The 12,229-nt window shown below is 36.3% G+C and overlaps 1 protein-coding gene across 3 annotated transcripts; it reads right to left on the reverse strand.

Moving 5' to 3' along the window:
• Positions 1-849: 849 nt before the first annotated feature.
• cdca3 (cell division cycle associated 3) lies at positions 850-7,285 on the reverse strand. 3 transcript variants are annotated; one of them, NM_001045049.1, is given in 7 exon segments: positions 850-1,112; positions 1,217-1,296; positions 2,886-3,225; positions 5,607-6,199; positions 6,526-6,628; positions 6,785-6,942; positions 7,114-7,285. In NM_001045049.1, coding segments are annotated over 6 exon segments (1,353 nt in total). In that variant the 5' UTR covers positions 6,929-6,942; positions 7,114-7,285; the 3' UTR covers positions 850-1,019.
• Between the last annotated feature and the right edge of the window lie 4,944 nt (positions 7,286-12,229).

A 12,229-nucleotide genomic window follows, 5' to 3' on the forward strand; every position in this document is an offset into this window, starting at 1 on the left:
ACGTCAGGTGACAATGTTTGGGATGTCTTTCATGACAACTTGACATTATTTTAAAAAAAAAATTAAAATTAATGAATCATGATTGCCAAGAGGAAATTATAATTGTGTCATGAACTAGCGTTGACACTTTAAAATTAATTTTGTTCTACTGAAATAAGTGTTCAGAAAGGCATTTATGATCATGAAATCAATTTATAACGGTCAAAGACAGAATGTGCTATATGTATATCAAGCTGTAAAAGATTTCAAGCAATGTCATCTTTGGGTTTAAAATGACAACTGAGTGAATGACACTTAATGGCAGTTTTAATAAGCATGCATAAAATCTTAAGATCCATGGTATAAGTCAAGTCAGGATTATGAAGTTTTCACCACAGACATATGAAGACCCTTCAAATAAAGCATTACCTCTGAAGGGATTTACTTGTGGTAAGTAGCTGTGCAATAGCTGTTAATTAACATACTGCTAGTATGTCAACTTATTGCTACAACCATATTTTATCACTTTAACATTAACATGTTGCCAAAATTACTCTACCATCATTTGACGTAATGGGCTAGTTGCTGGGCTTTGCTAGTGCTAGAAAGGCAAATGTTTAAATTGGATTTAGGTTAAATACTCTGCACACTGATAAAGGATAAGAGTTTGCCATTACTAAATAGTTCTGATTTTAAACAAATGTGGATATGGAAATTAAACAAAACAAGATTTTTGATTTAATGACAGAACCAACCTTTTCTCAGTACTTTAAGTACTTATTAAAAATTAATAAAAGTTATTCTAATAACAATTAAAGCCAGTGTCCTCATATGGGATTAAACAAAAACAACAACAAAAAGACGACAAAATTATAAATCCAAAGTTAATTTTATTTACATTAAAAGAGTGTTTATTTACAAACACACAAAAGGAACAAAAAGTAAAAAGCAGGAAAAAGAAGAATCATGTAGTTGCAGGTTTCAAATGGAAGTTTATACACAGTGTTGTCTGAGGTTTGTGCTGGTGTGTGGATCTGCTCTCACTCGTTCTCCTTGTCGAGGGACATAATCAGAGCTCTTCTGTCCATCTGGCTGAACCTCTGTCTTTCTGGAGTCGACACTTTCAATTTCATCTGAAGAGAGACACCAACATTCATTTAGATGAAGGTCATTACAGAGCATGAAAGATGACAGTAAAATGATAACCGAGGTCTGTGTGTTTGCAGCTGATAAATACCTGCGAGTTGCGTTCTCTGGGTGAATTGGTCTCCCTCAGGATCTGCAGAGGAGATCTGCCCTCACCAATCAGCACTTTTTCTGTAATATTAAACAAGAAACTCTAACATTTTCTTGAATATCACCACATAATACATTTTTGAAGATTATTTTGTTTCGTTAAAATGTTTAATTTTGACTCATCTGACATCTATCTTGCATTGTTCTAAATTAATCAGTTGTTTTACATGACTTGCCATCGCCTTGACACTGGTGACTTCATCTTCGTCTATCACCTATGATAGACCTAAATCAGCTAGGGTACTAAACAAAGTCAGCTAAATATTATTGTTTAACATGATCGATTGACCAATATCAAATTTAATTAAAACATGGCAGCAATTTCAGTTTCACGAGAAGTAAAATAGGTTAAGATCGAGTCAACACCTGCAGTAATTTTTTTATTTTTAAATAATTCACTATTTTTTCCCCTTCTCTGAATCTAGTAGTATTGGAAGGACTTGTAGTAGAGTGCTGCATTTGCACCTGTGATTTAGTTCTTTTGGTCTGATCCATAGACAACATAACACATTGCAGCATTGATTCAGCAATTTTTTTTTTCACAACACAGTGAATATTTAAATTAATAGTAACAAAATAATAATAAAATATCAAGATTGTACTCTATTCACTTCTGAAACTAACAGATTTTATGGTGTGAACACACCCTTAATTAAATTTATGCCTGTATGGTTTTTATGGAGAGATACCAGTGGGCTTTTATTTTCTTAGATTATATCGGAATTAAAACATAAGACCAATTAAAGGGATAGTTAAAAACCTATAATTAAAATTGACCCGCCATTTACTCATTCTCAGATGTTTTCAAACCTTTGAATTTCTTTATTGTCTGACTACTTGACACTTGCGAATTAACTTTATGTGCAAAACTAGATTGTGCGAAAAAGGCAGTGTTTTCATCAAACGAGTCAAAGCGATCAAAATAGTCACTTCCTGATTAACTTGTGCCAAATATCAACAGTAAAAATTGAATTTGCTGCTGTAGGAGAAGCTGCATCAATCTTTTCTTCATCTAATAAATGACTTGCGCCTCAGAAGGCCGATCCTGACATGCAGTGAACGTGCAGTGGCGTTTGAAGGTGCCAGTTGCGGAGCACAGACGCTCTTGATTCTGGAGGTCATTAATAATATAACAGCACTAATAATTAAACGGTAAGGTGTTTTAGAATGACCAAAACAACAGTTCAGATGTTTTACAATATGCTCATCCTGCTGGTTTGTCCATTCACACACACATCATGGTGTTTCCATGGTGTTTTCAAGCAAAATGCACATACAAATAGGTGGATGGAAATATAGCTACTGACTTCCATATTGTTAGTTTTACCTACTTTAAAAGTCAAGGGTTTCAAACTTTTGAATGGTTACAAAGTGTCTTGTCATGTCAACAGAAGAAACACAAACAGCTTTGGAACCAGGGTGAGTAAATGACAATTACAGAAGCACAATCACCAGATTACAGCATGTCATTTTCTAAAGCAACAAGATAAATTTACAAAAATAACTAAGCCCTGACCAGTGGCAAAGGATACAGAAAAATAAGATCTATCTGAAAGAAGAAACATCTCTGTATATACAAATGCTGTTATGTAGTGTACAGACACACTCACCTCTCGGCTTCTGTTTGGTGCGCACAACCATGTTATTATTCTCATTAGTAGCAGTGTTTTTGATGTTGCGTGGTGAGGACACTGCTGTCTTCCCCCGGCTCTGAACCCCTCTCGCTCGGACACCAGAGGCCCCAAAGCCCACACCCAACCACTGGGGCTTGAAAATGGCCTGACTGGGGCTGCGGGTGTCAAACCTCAGACAGCGGATGCCAGGCTGCACCGACTCCACCTGAGTGCTGGACACTGGGCTGGGTTTGCTGGAGGCATCAGCTGGTTGAGGTGTTGGCGGTTTGTTTTCCTCTGGCTGCTCAGGAATCGGCTCTGGAAGTGCAGCAGATGCCTGACAGTGGAGAGACATACGTCACACTCAGTCTTAACCCAAAATATACTTCAGCCATCAGCAATGTTGATCATCAGGAGAGACTTTAGATGTTATTCTGTCTGCATTCAACGGTGTGAGGTCAAAACCAAATTAAAATGAGTCCAGACGGTGGTAGGACAAGAGTCAGAATTTGCATCTGCATCGGAGTAATATGGTGTAGTGACAGCTGTGCTTAAGAAGGTCAGTGAGAAACAAACCAGACCTAACAGTCATTTTTTAGTGATTTTTTTGCTTTTGAAATTTTCACTGGTTCCAACACAAATAACATTATCAGTTTAAAGCTATGAATGTAACTAATTGAAATAAAGCTAACGAATAGATAAAGTCTTTTACCAGAAAATGCATAAAACTGTTACCAACATTAAAAAGTCAGTAACTCGTTTTTAATGCTGACTTTTATCTACCCATCTCTCTCTCTCTCTCTCTCTCTATCTATCTATAGATGAAGTCAGAATTTTTAGCCCCTCTGTTTATTTTTTCCACACAATTTCTGTTAATCGGAGAGATTTTTCTTCAACACATTTCTACACAATAGTTTTAATAACTAATTTCTAATAACTGATTGATTTTATCTTTGCCATGATGACAGTACATAATATTTGATTAGATATTTTTCAAGACACTTCTATACAGATTAAAGTGACATTTAAAGGCTTAACAAGGTAAATCAGGTTTAATAGGCATGTTAGGGTAATTAGGCAAGTTATTGTATAATGATGGTTTGTTCTGTAGACTATCAGAAAAATATAGCTTAAAGGGGCTAATAATTTTGTCCTTAAAATTATGTTCAAAAATTCAAAACTGCTTTTATACTAGCTGAAATAAAACAAAGACTTTCCACAGAAGAAAAAAAATATTATCAAACATACTGTAAAAATGTCCTTGCTCTGTTAAATATCATTTGTGAAATATATATAAAAAGGGGGCTTATATTTCTAACTTCAACTGTATATATCTACTGACCTCTCGACCTATCCACCTCTCTATCCATCTATCTGTCTCTATCTCCCTATCTTTACCCATCTACCTCTCTTTACCCATCCACCTCTCAATCTACCTCTATCCACCCACCTTTGTATGCATCTCTCTCTCTTCTTCTCTATACCCATCTATCTACCTCTCAACTTATCTATCTGTCTACCTCTCAACCCATCCACCTCTACATCTATTTCTACCTGTCAATTTATTTATCTATAGCTATCTCTACATCTATCCATCTACCTCTATCTATCTAGCTTTCCATCTAGCTCTCTATCCACCTACAACTATCCATCCATTCTCCTCTCTAACCCATCTATCTGTCCAGCTACCTCTTGACCTATATATCCATCCATCCACCTTTCCATCTATTTCTCCATCTACCCCTCGACCTCTATCCACCTACATCAATCTAGCTTTCCATCCACCTCTATATCCATCTACCTTTCTACCCACCTACATCTCTATCCATCTATCCTCCTGCTCCCTAACCCATCTATCCATCCGCCTCTCTATCTCCATCTATCGACCTCTTGACCTATCCATCCATCCGTTTAAATTTTTCTATCTCTATCTATCCACAACTCTATTTATTTATCCACCTCTAGCTATCGATCCACATCTCTACCCATCTACATCTATCCATCCACATCGCAACCTATATATCTACCTACCTTCTATCTATCCAGCTTTCCGTCTACCTCTTTATCCATCCATCTACCTCTCCATCCATCTTCCTCTTGACCCATCTAGTCACCTCTATCCATCTACATTTATCTACCTCTATCCACATCTCTATTTCTTAATTTATCCACATCTCTATCCATCTAGATCTATCCATCCATCAACCTCTCTATACACCTTCCTCTATATATCCAGCTTTCGGTCTACCTCTATATATCCATCTACCTCTATATCCGTTTACATTTATCTACCTTCATCTATCCACATCTCTATTTATGTATTCCGCTAGCTATTTATCCACCTCTAGCGATCTATCCACATCTCTACCCATCTATCTACATATCCACCCATCTACCTACATATCAACCGATCTCACATCAGCTATCCATCTACCTATAACCACCTCTCTATTTATCTACCCCTCTAGCTATCCAATCACCTCTCTACCCATCTATCTGCATCTATCCAAGCATCTACCCATCCATCTAAACACACACATTAGTCAACATCTGAAATGGATAAAACCTTTCATTGAAGTTGTTCTAAAACTGCTGTACAACACAGATTTTTGTTTTAGAACAATTTTGAAAAACTTTGATCCACTTCAAATGTTAAATACTGAGATTACGGATTGAAACCCCACAATCTTTAAATGTCCACAAAAAAGATAAACAAACCGGTTCTTCAGATGTCTGGGATGGAACTTCCTCTTCCTCTAAAGTCAAGACAGCCTCAACAACTGACGGCGTGGCCTCAGACTCTGCATTTTCAGTGGATTTTGGGATGGTGAAGACTGCATACGAATGATCTTCATTGGCTTGTCTGTCCGCAGGAGGAAGAGGAGTCAGAGGACGTTCTTCCAGGGAAGACGAGTAAACCCCTTCACGACATGCAAGCAGACTCAGGCTAAGCTCTTTCCTCAACGGTGAAGCCCCCAGAAGCAGAGCCTCCTCCGCCTCCTCTAGCGATGCCTCAGTGTCAACCTCCACCTCCATCTGTGGCTCTCCAATCAACACGAACGGACTGTGGCATATGGAGCCGTAGCCCTCAGATGGAGACGACAGCACAGGGGTGGAGATGGCGTCTGTGTGCGAGGTCTGGGCTTTCAGCAGAGGCTCTTTGGGGCCGAAGGTGTTTGGATGAGCTACACTAGGCATGCCAGAGGTTTTGGTGAAGGAGACTGAAGGAAGAGGAGACGCGGGAGAGTCGCCAGACTTGATGTCACTGAGGAAGAACGTGCTCAGTCTTCGAGCGAGAGACGTGACGCTCACTGTAAAACAGACAAGAGTTTCAGCTAAAAGAGTTCATTTTTTTCAACCTTATTACTTTCTGAATGCATTTATTAGTAACATTAATACATGTTATCCTCATCAGGCTTTTTTTTAAACTTAACTTAGTGATCGAAAAGTAAAAAACAAAACAAAAAAACTGTCAAATCCAAGTAAATGTCTTTAAAACAATTATTTCTCAACTCGTACCGACTCAACTTGTGAATATTAATTAGCTTTTAGCTTGAGCACACAACAAGCATACTTTTTAAACGAAGAATGCTCAAAATGTTTAATTGTAATGCTCATAACAATGAAGAACATGTACCCTTCATTGGCGTTCGGGTGATGCCCGGGGTTGGTGAGCGAGGGTCAACAAACACAGGCCCAACTGACTCCACCACAGGGAGAGGAGAGTAAGTAACGCCCACCTACAGGAAAACACAATCAAGCCAATTCTTAGATCTACTGTGGTTTACACACACAAAACTGATATAAACAGCAACTACAACACATCCCGCAAGCAATTTATTGAGATTAAAATCAGCTATAAAAGAGGAACTATTAACATAGGAGTGTTTTGGTACCTGTATAGGTGTTCGGTCAATGGCACAGGACGGTGAACGTGGGTCTGCAAGTTTCGCCACACGCGCTGCTTTGGGTCGCTGACTCGGGTCTAACGTTACCTTTGGTGTTGATGCCACGGTCATTTTGCTTTCACTGGCACCCATGTTTCTGTTTGCTGCTGAAAAACGGTATGGCATATTAAAACATAACTTGCATAAGAAGTTAACCTGAACAACGTGTAGCTCGCATTCTTATAAAATAACCCACGAAACGTATCTTTAAATGTAACGTTAGCGTTTTAAAACAATAACGTTGCAGTCCTGTGTTCAATAAACAAACTCAAACTCACCTTAATGCTCGATGTTTTCCCGCAGTCCACTGTATGCTTTTCTCTTCCACTCCAAATCAGACGGCGTTTCTTTCACGTTTTAATATAAACAAATAAAAATGAGAAATCAACAAAGAAACGCCTTGTGTCGTCTTCCAGTTCAAACTCCGCGCGTGTGACTGCACAATAAGGAGCATTTAAATGGGTCGTTCCGTGTTTGCGGCGATTTTTGAATAGACCAATAGGCGAACTCGGGAGTTTCCGCCTTAGCGTTTCTGATTGGCTAAGACAGTGGATGCACTTTCTTGGGCGTGTCTAAGCCATTTGAAATACAGGCGCGTGTTGACTGTTGACGTCACGCTTTAATATTCTTGATTATATTCAAACTGTACACAATCGCATAAGGATATTCGTTAGTGAATCCCTCAACCAACAGATATCTATTTTATGAATGCACAGTTAGAACACTTCAAACTTTACTAACTATATACGTTTCTAAATTACATATTCAGGAACATAAATATTAGCAACATTTTAAAGTTTCAAAATATAACGTTTTGCATTTAATAGTTTTACAAAACGAGTAGATAAAGATTGATGAACTCTGCTGCCAAACACATAACAATGGAAATAATGTTTATATAACACATTTTTGTTCTTGTTTTTCAATGCAAAGGTCTTCAGATTGTTAAATCAAGATATTTACTTGTAAAATGGTACAAGGAAAAAAAAGTCTTGTTTGTTGTAAAAATGTATCAAAACGAAGCAAGTTTAACATCAAACATAAAACATATTTCATTGGAGAAATTCAAGTAAATCTAATGAAAACAGTAATTTTCATACCCAACTGACCGATATTTGTTCTTGTTTTAAGCACAAATTTTTAATTATTTGTTCACTTTCTTAGAAAACAAAGCTTAAAGAATTATTTAGGAATGAAGATCTTAAATGATATGGGTGAGTCAATTATAAGCAACTTTTTTGAATTCTTTAATTTGTTCATTTTGCATTTCAAATTAATGCATCTTAATTTCAAGATGTTCAGGAATTTTTTTTTTTTTGCACCAAACGCGACACTTAATGCTAAAAAGTCATGGATATAAAAGTTTCTACTTTAACACCTTTTAAAAAATCTTTTATTGTGAAAGCGCAAAGAAAAAAGAAAATAAATTGCAAAATAAAAATGAAATAAAAATAAGTGCTCAGCATAAATGAGTACACCCCATTTTGAAAATGACTCTCAGAAATGTCTCAGTGAATAATAGAGGTATAGTTGTTTTTATATTCACACATTCAGACTTTCCCACTAATAATATCATTTCATAAAAGTTATATTTGCAAACTCTACATAGCGAAATCATATTAGCAGCCAATGACTATCAAAGTACAACATTTTTCACAGTCAAATAAACAGTGTTAATGTTGTTTTCAAGTCACACTTGCATGCTTATTTTGATTGAATATTCAAAGCAACATGGTAAACAATATAAAGACTTCTAAATGAACAAATGTGCAAATATAAAACCAACTTTACCTCTATCAGTGAATATAGGTAATATGTTTTGGTGCATTTGAACAAAACAGATTTATTAAATCTATATATTGATTAAAATGATAGTCAGAGAACATCTTTACAAATAGACATGTTTATACACGTAAATTCAAGTGAAATATTGCAGAAAAATAATAAAATTTCAATAAAAAATTTATCTTTTATAAAATGTAAATTTCATATGCTTCCCCAACAACATATACATTTGGCTACGAATTTTGTGACTGTTATCGCAAGTTATTTCATTAGACTAGCTCCAGATTTGGCTTCAGTACTGACTGATCTAATGTAAATGCACAAACATAATATTGTAAAGCTTACTATAAATCAGTGGTTCTCAACTGGTTTGGCCATGGGACCCACATTTTTACATGGTCATCAAGCCGCGACCCAAATTTTTAGAAACTATAATACAATTTTAGGAATTACAATTAATTAGTATTTATTTGTTAACATACACAAGTAGTGACAGATAAATCATAAGAAAATCGCCAAGACTTACAAATAAACGATATTTTATTGCTGTCATTTAACAAAATGTATCAAATTATAGAAATATTACAAAGTAAAACCGGCAAATACTGTAAACAGTGGTTAGGGTTAGGATAGGTTCAGTTACCATGAACTAAACTAAACTGTTAATAAAACATGTTTTCTGGTTTCTAAATATCATTTTAATCTAGAAGGTTTCGTGCTATCTTGTGAGAGCACCTCGCTACTAAGGACACACTGAGGCTTTAAGTCTTTTTTGTCGTCAATATATGTAAATCCATACCATACATTTTCATGGTCGTATAAAAGTCAAAAGTTAAAAATGAAAGTTTTGTTCTTGTTTTTTTACCACACACTCCGCGACTGAAAATGTTTCCGCAACCCACTTTTGGGTCGCGACCCAACAATTGAGAAACACTGCTATAGAACATATTCATTCAAAAGATACATTTGTGAGGGGTGTACTGATATATGCTGAGCACTGTATATTCATTCATTCATTAATTTTCTAGTCGGCTTAGTCCCTTTATTAATCCGGGGTCGCCACAGCGGAATGAACCGCCAACTTATCCAGCAAGTTTTTACGCAGCAGATGCCCTTTCAGCCGCAACCCATTTCTGGGAAAATCACTGTATATATATATATATATATATATATATATATATATATATATATATATATATATATATATATATATATATATATATCAGGGTTGTAACGGTATGAATTTTTTACGGTATGATAATCGTCTAAAACAATACCACGGTTTGACGGTTTCGCGGTATACGGTATGTTACAAATGTTACAAAATAATAGAACAGTGAAGCAAATTTGACTTTTTCCAAATAATATATTTTTAGTTACTATAAACAACACCACTTACAATGAACAAATAAAAATAAGAAAATAATAAATAATGTGTCAAAGTCCAAATAAAGTCCAAATAAACATGGTGCAAATCCTCAGTAAAAATAGATATAAATATTTACTATACTATAAATAGTTACATAACGAAACTAGATTCAATATGGAACATCCTTAGGTTTTATGTGCCAGCATGGATATGGTTGTCTATCGATATGGATTTGGATATGGTTGTCTGCAATGCAGACAAACAGCCGCACCTTCATTTGCGTCTTTTGAATACAGCAAGAGCAGCAGTTCGTCTTTGCTGTGTCACTGTTTTGTCATGTTTCTGTGCTGCTGTGCATGCAAAAGTACTTAGTATGAGAATTATTTCATGAAAAACTTTTTTTTTTGCGTTTTATTTAGCCGCGCATAAATGTATGCCTATCTCTCATTCTGTGTTGTTCAAAAAGCTTAGTCCACAAACAAAAGCGAAACCTATGCTTATTGGTTGTGATATAGCGAGTTTGAACCAATCTGGGCATGGAGGAGGGACAATGCATCAATGTATCATGTCTGATTTGTCCGGAGACACAGTGACGAGCGTTTCTTTGTCAAATCAGCGTTGTCAAATGTTGATAACGTAACCGCACTGATTCCGGAGCCTCTGAAAGTCCGCGAATGTTATGTGATACAGCACTGGAAAGCTGAGATTCTCTTCTTTATGCCAATCTTTGAATTGTATGAATCAGATCAGCGGATCAAAAGTTATTAAACATTTAAGAGCAATACTTATTTTTAGCCGCGGGCGGCTGTCTCGGTCTTTAAGGGTTAAAACCGTTGATATGCATATGTTCATGGTATGATAATCGTGCACGTTCAAATCGTGGTAAACCGTCATACCGGTATATTGTTACAACCCTAATATATATATATATATATATATATATATATATTAGGGATGGGAAGATTAACCGATATGTATCGATACGCGGTCATGCGCGTGCACGATGCGAGTGCATCGGTAGAGCAGCAGAGGATAAATGAAATTTTGAAAGCAAATCGAGATGCATCGATTTTTGCGAGATGCATCGGTTTTTCCAAGATACAACTTATAATTTTAATATAGAATGTATTTTTTATTTATTAACAAGTGTTGTCAACCTGTTTTTGGCGCATAATTTAATCGACCTACATAAAGTATGCATTAGCAACGGACTTGCGGATGTGTACACTTACACTACAACTCAGTGTATCAGGTGTGCGGATGAAGCTAGTGGTGCGCCCTCAGAAAGCGCGAGAAGCAAAACAAACATTTTATTCCTCACTGAGTTTTAAATCTAAAGTATGGCAACATTATGGATTCTGCAAAAAGGATGGACGACTTGACAGGACAGATGCAATTTGCAAAATGTGCCGCGCATCTGTAAAATACACGGGCAGTACGACTAATCTGATATCTCACTTGAAGCGGCGCCTCGGTCTTGTTGTGGAAGCATCTTCCAGTGTTCCTGCATCCCCGGCTTCCTGCTCTGCTTCAACTGTAGCTGCCAGCTCCAAAAGTGGTGAGAAAAGCATTGCAAGTTTTTTTCCATGCGCAACAGTTTCGTGCGCTCTACGCCAATAACGAATGCTATTGCATTGTTCATCTGCAAAGATATTCAGCCTAGTGTCACGGAGAACGAAGGTTTTAAACACCTCCTCCTGTTAATTTTTATTTATCTATATTTTTATTAGCCTGTTGTTTACAGTGACAGTGATGTTTCAAAGCAACATAACACTGCTAGTTCACGACCTTAAGTTTTGAATATTCAGTGGCACAATATATCTTTGTAAAACTTGTTTTCATAGTTGAAAGGTTAAATCACAATTCTTGTTGTGCAATGCTAAACCTTTATGTTTAAAGAGTGCAAATATATACATTTATAATATATATTGCACTTATACATTCTGTTTATCTTGAAAATCCTTAAATAATATGTGCTATAGGTTCTAAAATGGCCCTCTACTGTAAACTGACACTCTGGCTCTGAGAGAAAAGCCAGTTTGTGAAAAAAGTCTTGGTTTTACTTGGTTAATAAATAATCAAACTCATTCAATGGCACAGCATCCTTTCTTACATCATCTCATAAACTTGATCTAATTAGTTAGTGCTGAATTATCGCATTGTATCGTGATATGGGTGTAAATCATATCGTGTTGTATCGCAATGTCACAAATGTATCGCTAATATATCGGATCGTATTC

The sequence above is a fragment of the Danio rerio genome, chromosome 16 (assembly GCF_052040795.2).
Source record: "Danio rerio strain M-AB ecotype USA chromosome 16, GRCz13ab, whole genome shotgun sequence".
NCBI classification, from domain to species: Eukaryota; Metazoa; Chordata; class Actinopteri; order Cypriniformes; family Danionidae; genus Danio; species Danio rerio.